General features: G+C 42.6%; 1 protein-coding gene across 5 annotated transcripts in view; it reads left to right on the top strand.

Annotated features, from left to right (window-relative positions):
* LOC106611318 (syntaxin binding protein 5b (tomosyn)) overlaps window positions 1-24015 on the top strand; it is a 52326-nt gene that overhangs the window by 10393 nt on the left and 17918 nt on the right. For all 5 annotated transcript variants that reach the window (XM_014211375.3, XM_014211374.3, XM_014211378.3 and 2 more), the window contains exons 3-18: window positions 5275-5356; window positions 5962-6062; window positions 6922-7056; window positions 8646-8709; window positions 8852-8935; window positions 12323-12446; window positions 12659-12737; window positions 12838-12992; window positions 13164-13236; window positions 13457-13604; window positions 13700-13767; window positions 15453-15493; window positions 15869-16095; window positions 17043-17230; window positions 17493-17618; window positions 23743-23894. In XM_014211375.3, the coding sequence (XP_014066850.2) occupies window positions 5275-5356; window positions 5962-6062; window positions 6922-7056; window positions 8646-8709; window positions 8852-8935; window positions 12323-12446; window positions 12659-12737; window positions 12838-12992; window positions 13164-13236; window positions 13457-13604; window positions 13700-13767; window positions 15453-15493; window positions 15869-16095; window positions 17043-17230; window positions 17493-17618; window positions 23743-23894 (1847 nt within the window). The remainder of the gene's footprint in view (window positions 1-5274; window positions 5357-5961; window positions 6063-6921; window positions 7057-8645; window positions 8710-8851; window positions 8936-12322; window positions 12447-12658; window positions 12738-12837; window positions 12993-13163; window positions 13237-13456; window positions 13605-13699; window positions 13768-15452; window positions 15494-15868; window positions 16096-17042; window positions 17231-17492; window positions 17619-23742; window positions 23895-24015) is intronic.

Raw genomic sequence — 24015 nt, 5'->3', positions numbered from 1 at the left:
TAAATAGAGCCATGACTACATGGAACTCTCTGCCACCCCAGGTAACTCAAGCTAGCAATAAAACCAGTTTAAAAGAACACCTTACTGACAAAGGGGACTGTGAAGAGACACAGCTATATATATATATATATATATATATATAGTGCAAATTACAAGAGAGATATATATCTATATGCAGTGCAAATTACAAGAGGTATATATCTCTGTTGTAATTTGCACTGCATTATGTATTAGACCTAGATATTGTAGGCTGTGTGATGTTTTACATGTAGTATTTCAGTCATTGACTAATAATGTTTTGTAGTATGCAATATGTCATGTTTCATGTGGACCCCAAGAAGAGTAGCTGATGCTTTTGCAGCATCTAATGGGGATCCTAATAAATACCAAATGATGACTGTCATCATGTTGTCATCTGATATGAACCCTCTTGCTGTTATGGAATGTTGCAAGGCCAACTGCTGTGGTTTACCGATGAGGAAGTGTCTATCAGTCAGCATCTATCAGTCAGCATCCTTCTCTCTCTGTAGTGCTGTTTAAATGAGCAGACCTGGGTTCAAGTACTGTTTGAAATCTTTCAAAAACTTTTAGCGTTTGCTCTAGCCTGCCTGGAGTGCCAGATGTGTGGGGTTTACAGTTTTGGGACTATTCTATTTGTCCAATTAAGCCAGGCGAACTCAATCATTGCAGATTTGAAATTGTATCAAATAGTATTTGAACCCAGGTCTGTCTACTAATAATAGTTAAGTGCCGCTGATGCTATCATGGGGACCAGGGTGCTACGTGTGACTCAGCATCCTGTGCCATGACATTCTACAATAATGTGTTTTGGGTTTCATGAGAAGTGGAGCACATTAGTTCAAAGTTGATTGCGTGGTGATGAATAGTAAATATTCTTGTCAACAGCACAAGCAGCAGCTATGTTAGCTGGAGTCTTAATAAACAGGGTGTACACTACATGATTTTGGCCACAATTTAGCTGTCCCAGACAAGTTTTTGATATCGGAGACACAATTCCCACGTCGTTGACTACTCGGGGCGTTTAATGTGAGTGTGTCAAAGACACAATCTGAGGGCTACCGATCTCGTCTTTTAGCAGGCCCAATCGTCCCGATATTCTAGGCACTCAATCGACAATGCTCTTGTAGTGTGAGATGCACAACGACAAGTTTTGAGAAGGGTGATCAGCAATAGCCAATGAGAGCCTTTTTTTGTTGTTGCCAATGACAGCTCGCCAGAGAAGAAGCCAGTGCAATAACGTTGTTTTGAATCACCCAGAATGTGTTGACTCGAGCAGGAGCGATGAAATACTAGTATGCGTTTGTACTAGCCTTTAACCGAAGGCAACATGTCATCGTTACAGCTATGAAGTTCACAAGCAATGTTACTAGATTCAAATTGCTGGCTAGGTATTTCAACTCTATGGCAAGTGTGAATGTCTGACTGAACGTTTATGAGGCTGTTTTGAGCCACAGCTCGTAGCCACGTAACAATCTAATCACATGGTAATGAGAATCCTCACGACCAAGTGAAGAATCTTGTAGTGTGTGTGACCACAGTCGGTGCCACATCGTTAAGTGTGCGCACACACAAAACACGACAGGAAAGATGGTTGTTCTAATGTGAGAGGCTCAATGACGTTAGGATTTTGAAAGTTGTGTAGTGTCGATCCAGCTTTAGTGTTTAGCCTACTCGGGCCTAGACAATCAACATGAAGTGCTTTTGGACTTGGAAGAATTAACACCACTCACTTGATGACAATTATTGTGTGTAGAGAATAGAGATGACATCCCTTTATAACTGCATAAAATAGCAATGAGAAATTTCCACACTAAGTAAAAATACGTTAAAGTACTACTTAAGTAGTTTGTTTAGGTATCTGTACTTTACTATTCATTTTTTTTATTACTTTTACTTCACTACATTCCTAAATAAAATTATGTACTTTTACTCCATGCATTGTCCCTGACACCCGAAAGTAATTTTCAATGCTTAGCAGCACAGGAACGTGGTCCAATTCACTCAGTTATCAAGAAAACATTCCTGGTCATCTCTATTGCCTCTGATCTGGACTACTCATTAAACACATGCTTTGTTTGTAAATTATGTCTGCGTGTGGTAGTGTGCCCCTGACTATCCGTAAATAAATAAAACAATAGAAGAAAATTGTGTCGTCTGATCTTACTATTATAAGCAATTTGAAATGATTTAAGGCCTAATTTTTATAATTTTATTTTTTACCCTGTTTTCTCCCCAATTTCGTGGTATCCAATTGGTAGTTGGTCTTGTCTCATCGTTGCAACTCCCGTACGGACTCAGGAGAGGCGAAGGTCGAGAGCCGTGCGTCCTCCGAAACACAACACAACCAAGCCCCATCATGGGTCTCCCGGTCGCGGCCGGCTGCGAAAGAGCCTGGACTCGAACCCGGAATCTCTAGTGGCACAGCCTTAGACCAGTGCGCCACTCGGGAAGGCCGTACTTTTGATACTTAAGTATATTTTTGTAATTACATTTACTTTTGATACTTAAGTATATTTAAAACCAAATATGTTTTTGACTTTTAGTATTTTTCTGGGTGATTCACTTTTACTTGAGTCATTTTCTATGAAGGTATCTTTTACATTTTACTCAAGTATGACAATTGGTTACTTTTTCCACCACTGGTCATCAGGGCGGAAGATAGTTTACTGGTTAGAGCGTTGGGTTAGAGCTCTAATCCCGAGCCGATTAGGTGAAATCTGTCACAATCTTCTCTTGAGCAAGGCACTTAACCCTAATAGACCCCACTGTCCGAGGGTGTCTCAGGGGGAGTGGGATATGCAAAAAAAATACACATTTCCATTTCACACCACACACTTGAACAGGGACTTGTGTGAAACAGGACAAATATAAGCACACCCAATTTGATGAAGTGACGTTATGGCCCTCTGATTAAAAGGTATTGTGATGCCCACACACAGTTGAGCCAACCTGGTTAGTGGAAGTCTGTTGGGCTGTAATGTAACCCCACCCTAGTTTGTTCAAGGCATTCAGAGGTTGTTTGATAACAGCTTTGTTAATCCTGTTCAGACATACAGATCTTATTTCGGTGTGCCTGTCAGATCCAAGCTAACTGGATACTGTAGCACTAGCATGCTTAGAAGGCCTCATCTCTGAGCGTGTCTGCCATCTGCTGCTTTCCATTTGCTTATCATGTTCACTGCCAGGTACAGTTAGGCTGAGGCTGGCAGTCAGGGTGCTTTTGTGTTCCTACTGGTCTGCCTGTTGGGCCAGCTGTCATCTTTTTGACTGGCTCTCTGTCTATGATTTTAATGTTTCTTTTTAGGTTGCCTTACTCTTTGTCCAACATATCTTTGGGTGCAGTGAAACTCCATCTTGAAATAAGGTTGAGTTGTATACATATTCAGAATGGACTAATTTGGACTATAAAATAATTTGTCTCATTAGCTTTGATAACAAGTTAACAACCCTATAGACTAATACAGGATCAAAAACAGTTGACGGAAGAGTAGTCAAGGTGTTGTCCTGGGTCTTGTTCTTCTGTGTTCGTTGTATAGACATGTTATCCTCTGGTGACTCCAGAGTATTTAGATTTACTTCCTGAAACAACTGTTTACCCAGGTAATGTTACTTCCACTCATTTCCTCATTCCGCTGTCCACCTGTCACACGGCACCTGCTCCTCCTTTCATTGGAACGGTATCATTATTCTGTTCTGTGAAATCAGCTGTCTCTCCATCTTTCTTTCTAGTGAAAAGGGGGCCATTTTGGATTCAGCCAGAGAAAGAGCGGTGACTCCACAGTAGCTCTCTGTTGCCTGGCTGCAAAAAGGGACATTGGTAGAGCAGCACCCACCACCTTATTAAATGATCCCATCTACAGAATGTCAAGAAGACGGAGGCATTCCTGCCTGGCTTCCTGCATGGCTTCCTTCCTGGCTTCCATGCTGACTGGTGCATGGTTATGAATAAATAACAGTCATTGTCCACTGGTTTTTATTTATAACTCCCCAACTCAAACGTGGTGCCAATTGTGGTGAAGGTCGACTGGACCGTAACTGTGGTTAAAGCCGACTGGACCGTAACTCTGGTGATGACCGACTGGACCGTAACTGGTGATGGCCGACTGGACCGTAACTGGTGATGGCCGACTGGACCGCAACTGGTAATGGCCGACTGGACCGCAACTGGTAATGGCCGACTGGACCGCAACTGGTAATGGCCGACTGGACCGTAACTCTGGTGATGGCCGACTGGACCGCAACTGGTAATGGCCGACTGGACCGCAACTGGTAATGGCCGACTGGACCGTAACTCTGGTGATGGCCGACTGGACCGCAACTGGTAATGGCCGACTGGACCGCAACTGGTAATGGCCGACTGGACCGCAACTGGTAATGGCCGACTGGACCGCAACTGGTAATGGCCGACTGGACCGCAACTGGTAATGGCCGACTGGACCGTAACTCTGGTGATGGCCGACTGGACCGCAACTGGTAATGGCCGACTGGACCGTAACTCTGGTGATGGCCGACTGGACCGCAACTCTGGTGATGGCCGACTGGACCGCAACTCTGGTAATGGCCGACTGGACCGCAACTGGTGATGGCCGACTGGACCGTAACTCTGGTGATGGCCGACTGGACCGCAACTGGTGATGGCCGACTGGACCGCAACTCTGGTGATGGCCGACTGGACCGCAACTCTGGTGATGGCCGACTGGACCGCAACTCTGGTGATGGCCGACTGGACCGTATGAATAGATTTAGTTGTTGTGTGGAGCAGAGTCGGTCAGTGTTTTGAAAGCTGAGGGCGGGAGACAAGGGAATGCCTTGTTTTGAATGCCTTTCGAAATTCTGTAGATGGGATCATTTGATAATGTGGTGGGTCTCTCTTAAAGCTCTTTACTCTTGGGCTCAGGGAAAAGAGATCATACAGACTCATTGCTGAAGTTGAATGCAACATGGACCGTAAGCATAGGAGGATCCCTGCCCCATGTGCCAAGTCAGATACAGTCCTACCATGCCTCACGTCAATCACTGTATATCTGTATTGATCTCATGGTTTACTTAAGCCTCTGCCAGAAAGGATTGTATTTGGAATATTTACATTATTGCTGGCCTGGTGCAATGCTGTATGTGTCTTGCTGGTGACAAATCCAATGCCCCCTAGTGTGATTGATACAGTTTAGCCTATTCAAATCAAAGTCTGCTGATGATAAATGTACATACTGTCCATCTCTGTAGCATGGTCTCTTCCTTGACTGAACTGTTTAGTTTTGGCCGTGCAGGTGTGGAGTGTTACTGTCAGCATGACAGCGGTGCAGCTGTAATCCAGCTTCAGTTTCTGGTCAACGAGGTGAGTCTGGTGAAGTTGATAGAGGGCACATCTTTGCATTTTTGTTCACCCTATATCCAACTCTATGGTCCCCCTCCCCAGCAGCACTCCCTTGTGCTCTGTCGCAACAGTCTTTACTTGATTCCTTGTGTCCTCTCTTTGTTCTCGCCTCCTTCTCAAAACGCATTCGAGAAGACCGTCAGAGGGGAGGATTCTTCAGCGTTTTGAGAAGGAATCGAGGAGAAAGCCACACATTATGGAGTCGAGGAAATACTATTGAGAAAGTCCCGGATTGTATCATTGCCTTGTCTTTTCAACCTTAGTTGTCCATCCCTCAGCCAGGTTCCTCTCCCTATAGGTCTGTCTTATCGTCTCACTAGCATGCACTACAGTCAGACATTATGTCAACCATCTGTTTGACATGTGCTTTTAGTGAACACATTGTTTAAACACTAATGTAGGCTTTGTGGAAGCAAGACTCTCTGTATTTGGTTCTTTATTTTATGGACCTGATTATCTCTTAATCCGCCCTATCTCTGACCTGTCCTGTTAGCATGTTTACTGCTGTTTCTTATAGTATTACATGTGTCGAGGTCTTATAACCCTATTATAACCCCTCTCAACAGGGGGCGCTGGTGAGTGCCTTAGCTGATGACAGCGTTCACCTGTGGAACCTGAGGCAGAAGCAGCCAGCTATCCTGCACACTCTCAAATTCAATCGGGAGAGGTACGTAGGGATAATGTAAACAGTGGTGTTGTGTTGAGGTTCATTGGGGTGTTGAGGTTCATTGGGGTGTTGAGGTTCATTGGGGTGTTGAGCTTCATTGTGGTGTTGAGCTTCATTGTGGTGTTGAGCTTCATTGGGGTGTTGAGCTTCATTGGGGTGTTGAGCTTCATTGGGGTGTTGAGCTTCATTGGGGTGTTGAGCTTCATTGGGGTGTTGAGCTTCATTGGGGTGTTGAGCTTCATTGGGGTGTTGAGGTTCATTGGGGTGTTGAGGTTCATTGGGGTGTTGAGCTTCATTGGGGTGTTGAGCTTCATTGGGGTGTTGAGGTTCATTGTGGTGTTGAGGTTCATTGTGGTGTTGAGGTTCATTGTGGTGTTGAGCTTCATTGTGGTGTTGAGCTTCATTGTGGTGTTGAGGTTCATTGTGGTGTTGAGGTTCATTGTGGTGTTGAGGTTCATTGTGGTGTTGAGGTTCATTGTGGTGTTGAGGTTCATTGTGGTGTTGAGGTTCATTGTGGTGTTGAGGTTCATTGTGGTGTTGAGCTTGTGCCTCGTGCTTATTTTTATTCTTGTTTTATTTGTAATGTAAAAGTTTTCCTTTTTGTGAGAAAATGTTTGTACTCTGGGCACCATTGGGGAATGAGACCCTGTCTCAATAGGGCTACTTGAGAGAAGGAAAAAAGTTAATAAAATAAATAAATAATCATAATTTCTGCATCCAAAATGGCACCCTATTCCCCATGTAATGCACCACTTTTGACTAGAGCCTTATGGTCCCTGGTCAAAAGAAATGCACTATATTCACAATAGGGTGTCATTTGAGAGGCACCTCTTGATTGATTCCCTTTTTGACCCTACAGGATCACGTTTTGTCACCTGCCCTTCCAGAGTAAATGGCTGTACATCGGCACAGAGAAAGGAAACATCCACATCGTCAACGTTGAGTCCTTCACATTGTCAGGCTACGTCATTATGTGGAACAAAGCCATCGAACTGTGAGTCTGCCTGTCTGCCTTATATCGGCTTGGGCTTCTACAGTATGTGTACATCCCAAATAATACCCCATTACTGTACCTATGGGCTCTGGTAAAAAGTAGTGCACTATACAAAGAATATTTGGGATGCATGTGGGTCCCATGTGGCTCAGTTGGTAGAGCATGGCGCTTGCAACGCCAGGGTTTTGGGTTCGATTACCGTGGGGGACAAGTTAGAAAAAGTATGAAAAATGAATGCACTCATTACTGTAAGTCTCTCTGGATAAGAGTGTCTGCTAAATGACTCACTACTGTAAGTCTCTGACTCACTACTGTAAGTCTCTCTGGATAAGAGCGTCTGCTAAATGACTCACTACTGTAAGTCTCTGACTCACTACTGTAAATCTCTCTGGAGAAGAGTGTCTGCTAAATGACTCACTACTGTAAGTCTCTGACTCACTACTGTAAATCTCTCTGGATAAGAGAGTCTGCTAAATGACTCACTACTGTAAGTCTCTGACTCACTACTGTAAATCTCTCTGGATAAGAGAGTCTGTTAAATGACTCACTACTGTAAGTCTCTCTGGATAAGAGAGTCTGTTAAATGACTCACTACTGTAAATCTCTCTGGATAAGAGAGTCTGCTAAATGACTCACTACTGTAAGTCTCTCTGGATAAGAGAGTCTGTTAAATGACTCTCTACTGTAAGTCTCTCTGGATAAGAGCGTCTGTTAAATGACTCACTACTGTAAGTCTCTCTGGATAAGAGAGTCTGCTAAATGACTCACTACTGTAAGTCTCTCTGGATAAGAGAGTCTGTTAAATGACTCTCTACTGTAAGTCTCTCTGGATAAGAGCGTCTGCTAAATAACTCACTACTGTAAGTCTCTCTGGATAAGAGAGTCTGTTAAATGACTCACTACTGTAAGTCTCTCTGGATAAGAGAGTCTGTTAAATGACTCTCTACTGTAAGTCTCTCTGGATAAGAGAGTCTGCTAAATGACTCACTACTGTAAGTCTCTCTGGATAAGAGAGTCTGTTAAATGACTCACTACTGTAAGTCTCTCTGGATAAGAGAGTCTGTTAAATGACTCTCTACTGTAAGTCTCTCTGGATAAGAGAGTCTGTTAAATGACTCTCTACTGTAAGTCTCTCTGGATAAGAGCGTCTGTTAAATGACTCACTACTGTAAGTCTCTCTGGATAAGAGAGTCTGTTAAATGACTCACTACTGTAAGTCTCTCTGGATAAGAGAGTCTGTTAAATGACTCTCTACTGTAAGTCTCTCTGGATAAGAGAGTCTGTTAAATGACTCTCTACTGTAAGTCTCTCTGGATAAGAGCGTCTGTTAAATGACTCACTACTGTAAGTCTCTTTATAAGAGCATCTGCTAAATGACTAACATGTCCAATGTCTTAGTTAGAAGTCTGTGAAAGACGGTGTTTATTATTCTGCTGTGTTATGCCCTTGACAGCTTGGGAAGTTGGTATGGAAATCAGGAAGAAGAAGTTAAGGACATAAGAATGTTGCATTGTTTGATTCACACAGACGGTAGAAGCCAAGAATGTTAAGAGTGAGGCTGTTCCCTCAATCTCCCTGTTCCCCCTCAGGTCCTCCAAGTCACACCCTGGGCCTGTGGTCCACATCAGTGATAACCCCATGGATGAGGGAAAGGTAGGAACTTTCCAAAGAACCATCAATCAATCAATCAATCATTCATTCCAGAGCTTCAGAACATTGCTGATTATTTACGACATGCTTCTAAAAATCCAATTCTCTAAAAGGAAAATAATCATGTTGCTTGTTATTGTGGCAGATTTTGATTGGATTTGAATGTGGGACCGTGGTGTTGTGGGATCTGAAATGCAAAAAAGCTGACTACCGCTACAATCATGATGAGGTAAGGCATCTTTCTGTGGCTGTCGGTTCCTGTGGGGACTGACTGGGGAGAGGGGGACTTACATTTAGAAATGAAATACACAGTGAATTATTATGTTCATGATTTGACATACTCCTCTATCGATCTTCACTGCAAAACATTGCAATTCAGCGTATACATTGGAAATGTATCAATGCATTTGTAAGCAATGGATATTATTGTTTTGCAGACTGATTATGTAACACTCTATTGGAAAAATAATGTGTTAAGAGATCTCCTTGTCTGAAAGTCTTGAGATCCACATCACAACTTGCTGTTATTATTTCCCTCTTTAAGTGAGTTTCCTGATCCACTATGAAGCAGCCACTCAGTACACACCGTGTTTCTTCTTCTCTCTGTGTATCTTTATCCCCAGGCTATCCACTCAGTACACACTGTGTTTCTTCTTCTCTCTGTGTATCTTTATCCTCCAGGCTATCCACTCAGTACACACCGTGTTTCTTCTTCTCTCTGTGTATCTTTATCCCCAGGCTATCCACTCAGTACACACCGTGTTTCTTCTTCTCTCTGTGTATCTTTATCCTCCAGGCTATCCACTCAGTACACACTGTGTGTGTTCTTCTCTCTGTGTATCTTTATCCTCCAGGCTATCCACTCAGTACACACTGTGTTTCTTCTTCTCTCTGTGTATCTTTATCCTCCAGGCTATCCACTCAGTACACACGGTGTTTCTTCTTCTTTCTGTGTATCTTTATCCTCCAGGCTATCCACTCAGTACACACGGTGTTTCTTCTTCTCTCTGTGTATCTTTATCCTCCAGGCTATCCACTCAGTACACACGGTGTTTCTTCTTCTTTCTGTGTATCTTTATCCCCAGGCTATCCACTCAGTACACACTGTGTTTCTTCTTCTCTCTGTGTATCTTTATCCTCCAGGCTATCCACTCAGTACACACTGTGTTTCTTCTTCTCTCTGTGTATCTTTATCCTCCAGGCTATCCACTCAGTACACACTGTGTTTCTTCTTCTCTCTGTGTATCCGCTAAAGGACTACAGGTTGACACGGGAGTGAAAATTCATACCGGTCTTGTCCTGTCAGCATTTTTCCCGTACTGTCCTGATCCCGCAACAGTTCTATAACCCCGGAACTTTCCTGTCCTGATAAAAATCACTCCCCTCCTGTGCTGATTTTTATGTGCAGAAATAACTTCCTCCGTTAGCTGCTCGTCTGTCTGTCCCCCGCTCTGCATGTGAGTAACCATAGCAACTGCTCCGTTTGGCTGCTGCTCACTAATCACCAAACAGTAGCCTGCCCCGAACACACAGCTGATAACATGTAGATTTTGGCAATGAAGGCAGGCCTCTTCTACTTACTCAGAGTCAGATGAACTCATGATATGGACATGTGTAATTGTGTACAGTACCAGTCAAAAGTTTGGACACACCTACTCATTCAAGGGTTTTTCTTAATTGTTTTTTACTGTTTTCTACATTCTAGAATAATAGAAGACAACAAAACTATGAAATAACACATATGGAATCATGTAGTAACCAAAACAGTGTTAAACAAATCAAAATATATTTGAGATTCTTTGAAGTAGCCACCCTTCGCCTTGATGACAGCTTTGCACATGCTTGGTATTCTCTCAACCAGCTTCACCTGGAATGGTTTTCCAACAGTTTTGAAGGAGTTCCCACATATGCTGAGCACTTGTTGGCTGCTTTTTCTTCACTCTGCGGTCCTTCACTTTTCCTTCACTCTGCGGTTGGGTGATTGTGGAGGCCAGGTCATCTGATGCAGCACTCCATCACTCTCCTTGGTCAAATAGCCCCTACACAGCCTGGAGTTGGGTCATTGTCTTGTTGAAAAACAAATGATAGTCCCACTTAGCGCAAACCAGATGGGATGGCGGATCGCTGCAGAATGCTGTGGTAGCCATGCTGGTTAAGTGTGCAGTGTCACCAGCAAAGCACCATCACACTTCCTCCATGCTTCACGGTGGGAACCACACATGCGGAGATCATCCGTTCACCTACTCTGCGTCTCACAAAGACACAGCGGTTGGAACCAAAAATCTCAAATGTGGACTCATCAGACTAAAGGACAGATTTCCACCAGTCTAATGTCCATTGCTCATGTTTCTTGGCCCAAGCAAGTCTCTTCTTATTGGTGTTCTTTAGTAGTAATTTCTTTGCAGTAATTCGACCATGAAGGCCTGATTCACGCAGTCTCCTCTGAACAGTTGATGTTGAGATGTGTCTGTTACTTGAACTCTGTGAAGCATTTATTTGGGCTGCAATTTCTGAGACTGTTAACTCTAATGAACTTATCCTCTGCAGCAAAGGTGACTCTGGGTCTTCTATTCCTGTGGTGGTCCTCATGAGGGCCAGTTTCATCATAGTGTTTGATGGTTTTTGAGACTGCACTTGAAGAAACTTTCAAAGTTCTTAGAATTTTCCGTATTGACTGAACTTCATGTCTTATAGTAATGATGGACTGTCATTTCTCTTGAGCTGTTCTTGCCATAATATGGACTTGGTCTTTTACCAAATAGGGCTATCTTCTGTGTACCACCCCTACCATGTCACAACACAACTGATTGGCTCAAATGCATTAAGAAGGAAAGAAATCCCACAAATTAACCTTTAACAAGGCACACCTGTTAATTGAAATGCATTCCAGGTGACTATCTCATGAAGCTGGTTGAGAGAATGCCAAGAGTGTGCAAAGGGTGGCTATTTTGAAGAATCTAAATTCTAAAATATATTTTGATTTAACACTTTTTTGGTTACTACATGATTCCATATGTGTTACTACTATTATTCTACAATGTAGAAAATAGTAAAAATAAAGAAAAACCCCTGTGAGTTGGTGTGTTAAAACTTTTGACTGGTACTGTCTCCGATTGCATTTTGAAGGAACAACTAGGCTTGACCGGTAACGTTGTTGGTAGTAGAACAGCTAGCTATGCCGCTTCAGGGCGCTTGTCCCGCTCTCCGGTTGGTATTTGATTAAACCGCTGCCGCGTACTTGGTTCCTTCATGCCAAAGACAACTCTGGCAACTCTGGCATCTGTAAAGTAGTGACTGGCTACAACTGGAGCGAGGAGCGAGAGTGAGCCAACGGAATGGGAGAAATTACCATATGTATTTAAAATCGATTTTAATGAACTATAATACGCCTACACAGTGTATTTTGTTTTTATGAAATGCTCCACACATTACATATTTCTAACCCCCCCCCCCCAAAAAAAACACCCCCCACTCCTTTCATAATTATTTGTGTACTGCTGCCCATTCCTGTGGACGTTCGATCCTGTCCCGTTGTGTTCTGCACTTGACTCTAGAACTTCACTCCCATTCCTGCCAGAAGACCCGTGTCAACCCTTAGTATCCTCCCCTCCTCCAGGCCATCCACTCAGTAGCCTGGCACCATGAGGGAAAACAGTTCACCTGCAGCCACTCAGATGGAACTCTGACCACATGGAACGTACGCGTTCCCGCCAAGCCTACAATCACCATCACACCACACGGTAGGTTCTGATGCACACACAGATAACAATGGTCTCAGGAAGACAAAGATGGATGGAAACAGCACAACATACGAAAGCATGCCCAAATTAGTCAGATAATAGACTATGGGTACAATATGTTAATGTATGCTTTTAAATGCATGTGTTTAGTACAGTTGTATTTATCAGTGTACAGAACATTTATTTTTTTTCTCTGCAAAATTCCCTCCCAGGTAAGCAGCCCAAGGATGGAAAGAAGCCAGAACCATGCAAACCTATCCTCAAAGTGGAGTATAAAACAACTAGAGCTGGGTGAGTGACTGTTTGTCCTACTAAACAATCATCCATAAAGGCTTGACCATGTGATCTGTCTAGGTCATTTATTGAATGAATGTCTTTATTTCAAATCCAGGGATGCCTTCGTGGTCATGTCTGGAGGCCTGTCCTATGACACGGGGTGCAGGAGGTCCTGTCTGACGGTGATGCATGGGAAGAGTACTGCCGTCCTGGAGATGGACTATCCCATCGTTGACTTCCTCACGCTCTGTGAAACACCATATCCTAATGGTAAGTTACAGTATTATAGCACTGTTACGGAAACACCATATCCTAATTGGAAATTCAGTTTGAAATACAGCTTATGCTTCCATATCTAACACTGTCATAAGGATTTTTTTTTTTTTATCAAGACATTTGAATGTTGTTTTTTTTACAACCTTTTTTGCTGCTTCCTCACAGATTTCCAGGAGCCTTATGCTGTAGTTGTCCTCTTGGAAAAGGATTTAGTTGTCATCGACCTTGAACAAATTGGGTGAGTCTTGTAGTTACAATATGCTACATTATGCTTACTAATGCTGGCACAATACATGGAACGATGTCCTGCTGTTAGCTAACTTCAGTAGTAGGTTAGAGGGGTTGGAATAAAAGCAGATGACAAGTTTCCATTGGACATCTGTGTACGTTAGACAATAAAGTCATCTTCTGAATCTCAGTGTCTTACAACCACAGCTTTTCTCCCTTTTGATTGACAGGTACCCAATATTTGAGAACCCGTACCCTCTGTCGATCCACGAGTCTCCAGTGACGTGCGTGGAGTACTTTGCTGACTGCCCTCCTGAACTCATACCTGCACTTTACTCTGTGGGCTCCCGGCAAAAGAGACAGGGTTACAGTAAGAAGGTAATGTGTCCCACTTAAAAAAAAAACTGTTCTAGAGTAAGTAGTTCTATATTTTGATTATTGTTGTGTAGTAAAGGCCTTTTTTGTATTTCCAGGAATGGCCTATAAGTGGTGGTAACTGGGGCCAAGGCACACTGAGCTACCCTGAGATCATCGTCACTGGGTGAGTACCTACCGAACACCTGAAGGCTGAAACACAACCATAGAAATCCTATAGTGCACTTCTATATGTAAGTATTTCGAAGTGTGCACAACACTTACCTAACATAAACTGTATTACGATTATGTACAGTGCCTTCGGAAAGTATTCAGACCCCTTGACCTTTTCCACTTTTTTCTACGTTACAGCCTTATTCAAAAATGGATTAAATAAAAAAGAAATCCTCAGCAATCTACACACAATACCCCATAATGACAAAGCGAAAACAGGTTTTTAGAGATTTTAGCAAATATATTAAAAATAAAGAACAGATACCTTATTTCCATGAGACTTGAAATTAGGCTCAGGTGCATCCTGTTTCCATTGATCATCCTTGAGATGTTTCTACAACTTGATTGGAGTCCACCTGTGGTACATTCAATTGATTAGATATGATTTGGAAAGGCACACACCTGTCTATATAAGGTTGTTGACAGTTGACAGTGCACGTCAGAACAAAAACCAAGCCATGAGGTTGAAGGAATTGTCCGTAGAGCTTCGAGACAGGATTGTGGGGTACAAAAACATTTCTGCAGCATTGAAGGTCCCTAAGAACACAGTGGCCTTCATCATTCTTAAATAGAAGACGTTTGGAACCACCAATTCTCTTCCTAGAACTGACCACCCTGGCAAACTGAGTAGGGGAGAAGAACTGGGGAGAAGAGCCTTGGTCAGGGAGGTGACCAAGAACCCGTTGGTCATTCTGACAGAGCTCTAGAGTTCCTCTATCCAGGACAACCATCTCTGCAGTACGCCACCAATCAGGCCTTTATTGTAAAGTGGCCAGATGGAAGCCAATTCTCTGCAAAAGGCACATGACAGCCCACTTGGAGTTTGCCAAAAGGCACCTAAAGACTCTCAGACCATGAGAAACAAGATTCTCTGGTCTGATGAAACCAAGGTTGAGTTCTTTGGCCTGAATGCCAAGTGTCACATCTGGAGGAAACCTGGCACCATCCTTACGGTGAAGCGGCAGGGACTGGGAGACTGGTCAGGATCGAGCCAAAGATGAATGGAGCAAAGTACAGAGAGATCCTTGATGAAAACCTGCTCTAGAGCACTCAGGACCTCAGACTGGGATGAAGGTTCACCTTCTAACAGGACAACAACCTTAAGCACACAGCCAAGACAACGCAGAAGTAGCTAAATGTCCTTGAGTGGCCCAGCCATAGCCCGGACTTGAACCCGATCGTACATCTCTGGAGAGACCTGAAAATAGTTGTGCAGCGACACTCCCCATCCAACCTGACAGAGCTTGAGAGGATCTGCAGAGAAGAATGTGGGAAACTCCCCAAATATAGGTGTGCCAAGCTTGTAGCATCACACCCAAGAAGACTCTAGGGTGTAATCGCTGCCAAAGGTGCTTCAACAAAGTACTGAGTAAAGGGTCTGAATACTTATGTAAATGTGATATTTCAGTTTGTTATTTGTAATAAATTAGCAACATTTTCTAAAAACCTATTTTTGCTTTGTCATTATGGGGTGTTGTGTGTCGATTGATGGGGGGGAGATTTAATCAATTTAAGAATAAGGCTGTAACGTAACAATGTGGAAAAAAGTCAAGTGGTCTGAATACTTTCCGAAGGCACTGTATTTACGATATGTTTACCAACAAAGCTGATCCCATTTTTCTTCTTTGCAATGAACAGACATGCTGACGGATCAATCAAGTTTTGGGATGCTTCTGCAAGTGAGTATGCTGTTTAATTTGATTCCTTCAATATATAATTGGCTGAAATAAGAATACCACAATGGTTCGTCCCTTTTGTGAAGAAATGTAATTAATTTGTATACAGTATGTAGAGCCAATCATACCTGTAGATCAATGCTCATAGTTCATTATAATATATGTTAACATGACATTTTATTCATTTAGCAGATGCTCTTATCCAGAGCGACTTACAGGAACAATTAGGGTTAAGTGCATTGATCAAGGGCACATGGACCGATTTTTCACATAGTTGGCTCTGGGATTTGAAACAGCGACCCTTTCAGTTACTGGCCCAACGCTTTTAACCACACTAGACTAACTGCCACCCCTATTGTCCCCCTTCCTCTGTCCTAGTAATGCTCCAAGTACTGTACAAGCTGAAGACTGCCAAGGTGTTTGAGAAGGCTCTGAAGGGCGGTAAGGAGGAGAAGCCGAGCACAGAGATAGTGGATGAGGATCCCTTTGCCATCCAGACCGTGTCGTGGTGCCCAGAGAGCAGGATGCTGTGTGTGGCCGGAGTCTCTGCCCACGTCATCATCTATAGGTTCAGCAAACAGGAAATAACCACAGAGGTGGTGCAGGTAACCAGTTTCAATATTCTGTTTATGCAGTGTTTTGTATAATATGTGTACCGTATTATAATGTAAACAGTTTCTCAATATTATATCAATGCAGTGTTTTGAGTATAGGTACTGCACACTAGGATATTTCTCGATGTTGTATCCATGCAGTGTTTTGAGTATACACTGAGTGTACAAAACATTATGAACACCTGTTCTTTCCTTGACATGGACTGACCAGGTGGAAGCTATGATCCCTTATTGATGTCACTTGTTAAATCCTCTTCAATCAGTGTAGATGAAGGGGAGGAGACAGGTTGAAGAATGATTTTTAAGCCTTGAGACAATTGAGAATGTGCCTTTCAGAGGGTGAAGATGTGTCTTTGAACGGGGTATTTTAGTAGGTGCCAGGCGCACCGGTTTGTGTCAAGAACTGCAACGCTGCTGGGTTTATCACACTCAACAGTTTCCTGTGTGTATCAAGAATGGTCCACCACCCAAAGGACATCCAGCCAACTGGACACAACTGTGGGACGCATTGGAGTCAACATGGGCCAACATCCCTGTGGAACGCTTTCAACACCTTGTAGAGTCCATGTCCCAATGAATCGAGGCTGTTCTGAGGGCAAAGGGGGGTGGGGGGTATGGGGTGCGCAACTCAATATTAGCAAGGTGTTCCTGATGTTTTGTATACCAGCGACGTGAGGGTGTGTACTGTACCAGCGACGTGAGGGTGTGTACTGTACCAGCGACCTGATGGTGTATACCAGCGATGTGAGGGTGTATACCAGCAATGTGTTTTTTACCTGACTAATCAGGAATTCCTTATTTTCTGGCATTGATAAATTGATAAATCATTTAAAAAATAAATTCCTAATTTATTTTATTGACCTTTTTATTATCGTTTTCCAGATGTTCCCCAGCTATTAGTCTTTCTGTTTCTAGGTATTATTACTCTCTCTCCTCAGCTGTTGGAGGTGCGTATGCAGGGCGAGCTGAACGATGTGGATTCTCCAGACCCAGCAGGAGACCATCCTCCCACCCCCTCTACCCCAGTACCCCCCTCCTCCTCCAGCCCCACCCAGGAGGGAGAGCCCCCTGAGGCCCAGCCCTTCACCTCTGATGACGGGTCCAGAGATAACGTACCATGCCTCAAGTATGGACCACCAGACAGTGCATGTTCTTCTCCTGCCAGGCATTGACATTTTCTATTGTAGACTTCAAAACTCCAGTATTCTGTTACAAGAAGTGTCATCCATGAAGAAAAGACAAGATAATGATAAGTAGGCTATTTGTATGTAAGATTAATGCACATACAAATGCATTATAAACAGTGAACAATAGGTGATGGTGTAGCAGTGTGTCTAGGTACAGTAAGGACTGTTCACTGCATATTGTCTGGTGTGTTGTGTCTGCAGGGTCCGGAGCGCCCCTCTGAAGCAGTCTCCTGGTTACCAGGTGGAGCTGGTCATTCAGCTGGTCTGGGTTAGTGGGGAGCCGCCGCAGCAGATCACCAGCCTGGCCGTCAGCTCGTCAGACGGACTGTAAGTCCGCCTGTCCGTCCGTCCGTCTGTCAGCATGAACCTCTGCTCTCTTCATGGTCAAGGTGTACATGAGACACATCACCTACAGCTGTATTCATGCAGTGAGCAGAGATCACAGACAAATGGAATATAGTGTAACTCGGGGCATAACATTTACTTTTTGGTCCATCAGGACAAAAAAATCTACCAGCCGCTCAGATGTTTTACCAGCCAAAATATTTTTTTCCTGCTAAAATTAGACCAACAAAACACACAAAAGAAGGATGAGCATGCTTTGTAATGTTTCTAAAACAATACATGTATTACTAGTATGAAGTAATGTGGTATATTGCTTAATTACATTTTTATTAACCAAAATATCACAGGTGAGACAAAAATGTTCACCTGCCCCTTTAAGGGCGTGAGTTTACCGCGGTAGCGCGACTCCAGTCATGTTTGTGCCTGTGAGATTGAGTCTGACTAATAGAGGCGTTGTCTTCTCTTCCCTAGCAGTTGAACCTCAAACATATAAATACGACCTAGCTTGTGAACAAAACAATGTAACTAGCCAAGAAACACAAGGACAAAGTCTCACTTCAGTAGACTTTTGTTTCAAGTAAATTAGACCAACTTTTATGCCTGCTTCTAAATGAATCTTTCACTCAGCTCTTCACTTGCCACAGCTATGGAGCGAGATGCATGCCAAAAGGTTGGGATAGGATAGTAAGAAAATCCATACAGAAGTTGTTAGGATCGTAAGAAAAGCCATGCGTGAAACGTAAACGTGAAATTGAATCTGTGAACATACAAACACCATGTTACAATTACGGATGAACATTTTAGACTTGAACAAATCTAGTGTTGCAATTCTGACGTACAATAATACCTTTCAGAGTTTTGGAAGTTTTACCTCACCAACAAACAAAAAAACGTACACAACCGGCCTGTGTAGAAGTAAGGGAAACCGGAAAGAGGCATCTTGCAAGTTTTCAAGTTAAAAGTCTCCATTCTCTCGTACTCCTCAGTTGAGTTTACTTTACATTTAGGTACAGTGAGGGGGGAAAAGTATTTGGTCCCCTGCTGATTTTGTGCGTTTGCCCACTGACAAAGAAAGGACCAGTCTATAATTTTAATGGTAGGTTTATTTGAACAGTGCAGAGACAGAATAACAACAACAAAATCCAGAAAAACGCATGTCAAAAATGTTATAAATTGATTTGCATTTTAATGAGGGAAATAAGTATTTGACCCCCTCTCAATCAGAAAGATTTCTGGCTCCCAGGTGTCTTTTATACAGGTAACGAGCTGAGATTAGGAGCACACTCTTAAAGGGAGTGCTCCTAATCTCAGTTTGTTAGCTGTATAAAAGACACCTGTCCACAGAAGCAATCAATCAATCAATCAGATTCCAAACTCTCCACCATGGCCAAGACCAAAGAGCTCTCCAAGGATGTCAGGGACAAGATTGTAGACCTACACAAGGCTGGAATGGGCTACAAGACCATCGCCAAGCAGCTTGGTGAGAAGGTGACAACAGTTGGTGCGAATTATTCGCAAATGGAAGAAACACAGAAGTACTGTCAATCTCCCTCGGCCTGGGGCTCCATGCAAGATCTCACCTCATGGAGTTGCAATGATCATGAGAACGGTGAGGAATCAGCCCAGAACTACACGGGAGGATCTTGTCAATGATCTCAAGGCAGCTGGGACCATAGTCACCAAGAAAACAATTGGTAACACTCTACGCTGTGGAGAACTGAAATCCTGCAGCGCCCGCAAGATCCCCCTGCTCAAGAAAGCACATATACATGCCCGTCTGAAGTTTGCCAATGAACATCTGAATGATTCAGAGGACAACTGGGTGAAAGTGTTGTGGTCAGATGAGACCAAAATGGAGCTCTTTGGCATCAACTCAACTCGCCGTGTTTGGAGGAGGAGGAATGCTGCCTATGACCCCAAGAACACCATCCCCACCGTCAAACATGGAGGTGGAAACATTATGCTTTCAGGGTGTTTTTCTGCTAAGGGAACAGGACAACTTCACCGCATCAAAGGGACGATGGACGGGGCCATGTACCGTCAAATCTTGGGTGAGAACCTCCTTCCCTCAGCCAGGGTATTGAAAATGGGTCGTGGATGGGTATTCCAGCATGACAATGACCCAAAACACACGGCCAAGGCAACAAAGGAGTGGCTCACGAAGAAGCACATTAAGGTCCTGGAGTGGCCTAGCCAGTCTCCAGACCTTAATCCCATAGAAAATCTGGGGAGGGAGCTGAAGGTTCGAGTTGCCAAACGTCAGCCTCGAAACCTTAATGACTTGGAGAAGATCTGCAAAGAGGAGTGGGACAAAATCCCTCCTGAGATGTGTGCAAACCTGGTGGCCAACTACAAGAAACGTCTGACCTCTGGATTGCCAACAAGGGTTTTTCTGGATTTTGTTGTTGTTATTCTGTCTCTCACTGTTCAAATAAACCTACCATTAAAATTATAGACTGACCATTTCTTTGTAAGTGGGCAAACGTACAAAATCATCAGGGGATCAAATACTTTTTCCCCTCACTGTAGCTAATGTAATGGGTTTGTTTACCAGCGCAAGTCTAGATAACACCAGCTGAATTATGCCTACAGTGAAGTTTCAATCTGCTAGTTGTATCTCTACAGCATGGGCATATCTCTGGGTGACGTGGACATCCTCATGCATGCACCTTATCAAAATATGACTCAATATTGCACCATCCCATTCTCTGGAGTCAGCCTGCAATCATAACCGGTAGGATCTAACAGGAATAATGAATCATAACCAGTAGAATCTAACAGGAATAATGAATCATAACCAGTAGAATCTAACAGGAATAATGAATCATAACCAGTAGTATCTAACAGGAATAATGAATCATAACCAGTAGAATCTAACAGGAATAATGAATCATAACCAGTAGTATCTAACAGGAATAATGAATCATAACCAGTAGAATCTAACAGGAATAATGAATCATAACCAGTAGAATCTAACAGGAATAATGAATCATAACCAGTAGAATCTAACAGGAATAATGAATCATAACCAGTAGAATCTAACAGGAATAATGAATCATAACCAGTAGAATCTAACAGGAATAATGAATCATAACCAGTAGAATCTAACAGGAATAATGAATCATAACCAGTAGTATCTAACAGGAATAATGAATCATAACCAGTAGAATCTAACAGGAATAATGAATCATAACCAGTAGAATCTAACAGGAATAATGAATCATAACCAGTAGAATCTAACAGGAATAATGAATCATAACCAGTAGAATCTAACAGGAATAATGAATCATAACCAGTAGTATCTAACAGGAATAATGAATCATAACCAGTAGTATCTAACAGGAATAATGAATCATAACCAGTAGAATCTAACAGGAATAATGAATCATAACCAGTAGTATCTAACAGGAATAATGAATCATAACCAGTAGAATCTAACAGGAATAATGAATCATAATAATAGCTGTTTGGTGAATCTATTAATTATTTATGACCACTGGAGTCATCGCCACTCAACATATTTTATATAGACTATTTTGATATTTATTTCATCACTCAAAATCGTTCATATTCTGTAGGAGAGGTTAATATGAATGTAAAATAATTTGACATGATTTATATGAACAGGGTCATGAACATATGGACTTTGAAATGAACAAGAGGTTAAACGTAGGCTAAGTCTAGCATAAGGTTACTCCCACACTTTACAATAACTCTGTTGCAGTGGTCTTAGGTAGTCTCCAGGACTATTTGCCTACTAGCCAAATAAAGTGCCTAGCATGCATGATGTGTGCAACTCGTCATTCCAACATATTTGAACATTTCATTCAATCTTCAGTATGTCACCCATTCAGTAATTAGTCTGAGTTGCAATAAGAACTACATCAAAGAGAACAGAACAGTCTTATTATTTTGCTTACAGTGTGTGTATTCAAAATGGATCTAAATTCTTAAGTTCTTTAGCCTATCACTTTCATAATTCAATGTTTAATTTAGGCCTATCCAAATAAAAAATAGGGCTTTCATTTTTTTTTTTGTACTAGGCTAGTCTCGTGGTTAGAGTGTTGGGCCAGTAACCGAAAGGTTGTTGTATCGAATCCCCAAAATGACAAGGTAAAAATCTGTCGTTCTGCCCCTGAACAAGGCAGTTAATCCACAGTTCCCCGGTAGGCCGTCATTGTAAATAAGAATTTGTTCTTAACTGACTTGCCTAGTTAAATAAAGAATTTAACTAGGCAAGTCAGTTAACAATAAATTCCTACACTGGCCAAACCCGGACGATGCTGGGCCAATTGTGCGCAGCCCTATGGGACTCCCGATCACGGTCAGTTGTGATACAGCCTGGATTCGAACCAGGGTGTTTGTAGTAACGCCTCAAGCACTGAGATGCAGTGCCTTAGACCGCTGTGCCACTCAGGAGCATTGCAATTAGGATATCATTTTGGGTACTGGTGTCTTGTGGAATAATTTCAGAACTCTATTTGTGTTTTGTAACAGTTTTTATTTTAGGGCTCCTCTTAAAAAGAGACCCCAGCTCACAGGCCTCTAAATATAGCCTCTAAATAAATTTTAAACAAAATAGTTGAAGCATGTGCAGTGGCTGATAGGGATTTTATTTACCTTTTATTTAACTAGGCAAGTCAGTTAAGAACAAAATTCTTATTTTCAATGACGGCCTAGGAACAGTGGGTTAACTGCCTTGTTCAGAGGCAGAACAATAGATTTTTACCTTGTCAGCTCGGCGATTCAATCTCGCAACCTTTCGGTTACTAGTCCAATGCTCTAACCACTAGGCTACCTGCCGCTCCTTGAATAGTCTATAGATAGTCTTGACCATTGGGACCCCTTGGCTAGTTTGCTCAGGACAGGTTATAGCCAAGACTTAACCAATATGTAGTTTTGTGTCATTTATTGATATGGATATAGCTTCTGTGTGATGGGGTTGTGCAACGTAAATGGCTATAACTAGCCTCCATACAGAGTGGAATTCACTAGTACAACAGTCAAAAGGCCTAATATAAGGCCTACGGTCCGTGCTCCCAAATACTGGGAAAAGTGTGATTCATTAGGTTACATGATCACCACAGTAGCCCCACACGGCTCTAAAAATGAATGATGAAATGATATGGCCATTAAATAACACACAACAGCATGGTCTATTTAGATAGTGGAATAGGCCCAGCCTAAATCATATTTACTTTCTATTTTTCAGCTCAGGCGGTTATTCTAGACAAGGCTCTTCTGTGTCTTTATCATTCTCACACAAGTCATTTGCTGAAGGCCCAAGCCCATACTACGCCATCTACTGGTATAACGTCGTTATTGAATGCATTTCTAAAACAAGCTCTAGACTTTTATTTTGGAAATGAAACCTGAAGCTGCAAAGCAACTCTAACGTCTGGGTTAGAGTTGCTTGATAGACAAGCTACGTTCGGTTTATGTCCTTTGCAGATGCCACATTACTGACAAAAGTTTGTACGTATAAAAAAGATCTGTAACCAAGTGAAGGGAGAAGTAAAGTGTGTTTACAAATCTAATTTAACGTTTACGTTTAGTGTTTCACACATGGCTTTTCTTACAATCCTAACAATTTACTTATGGATTTTTTTACGATCCTAAGGAAACATACGTTCAACCTTTTTGTCAGCGATCTCGCTCCATACACGTCCCCCAGCCAGGCAGTGTTGCAGGGGGAGGTGGAATTAGGCTATATAGGATTTGTAGTTTTTTGACTTTGTGCAATGAATTTATCAGCTATGAAACAAAACGGCAGAAATAATTTGAAAACAGCTACTGCAGCATTTATTTTACTATAAATGTGATCATACATGACTTTTTTTTTTTAAATGAACAAATGCTCATGAAATGCTCGCACTGTGGAGCCCTGACCACAAGGCAACATGGCTGGTGAAATAGACATCTTACCCACAAATGCCAAAATCTACCTGCATTTGGCAGGTGGCGGGTGTTAAGTTTAGGCCCTGCTGTAACTGCATCGAAGGCTTTATTGGTTGCATGTAGGTCTAAAAACAGTTTGTGTTGTTTCTAAAACTGCAGGTGACCCGAGTTCAGTAAAAATGATTAACCTTCTCTTTTCTTCCCACAGGGTGGTGTTTGGCAACAGCAGCGGTCTGGCCGTCGTGGACTACCTTCAGAAGAGCCTCCTCCTGAACATGAGCACGTCAGAACTGTACAGTCCCTCAGACCCCTACCAGAGACAGCCTCGGTCGCCTCGCAAGACACGACAGCCATCTGGAGGTGAAGGGCTCCCTGCACGCTTTCACATCTTAATGTTCAGTTGAGTAGGCTAAGGCATGTAGCTATGTTCCCCGAATTAAAGGAAGTATGTTCACACAGAATGTAGTGTCAAAAAGACCAC

The sequence above is a fragment of the Salmo salar genome, chromosome 09, assembly GCF_965601325.2.
Source record: "Salmo salar chromosome 09, fSalSal1, whole genome shotgun sequence".
Classification (NCBI taxonomy): domain Eukaryota; kingdom Metazoa; phylum Chordata; class Actinopteri; order Salmoniformes; family Salmonidae; genus Salmo; species Salmo salar.
The sequence above is the reverse complement of the archived record's forward strand: the minus strand, read 5'-3'. Positions and strand labels throughout refer to the sequence as shown.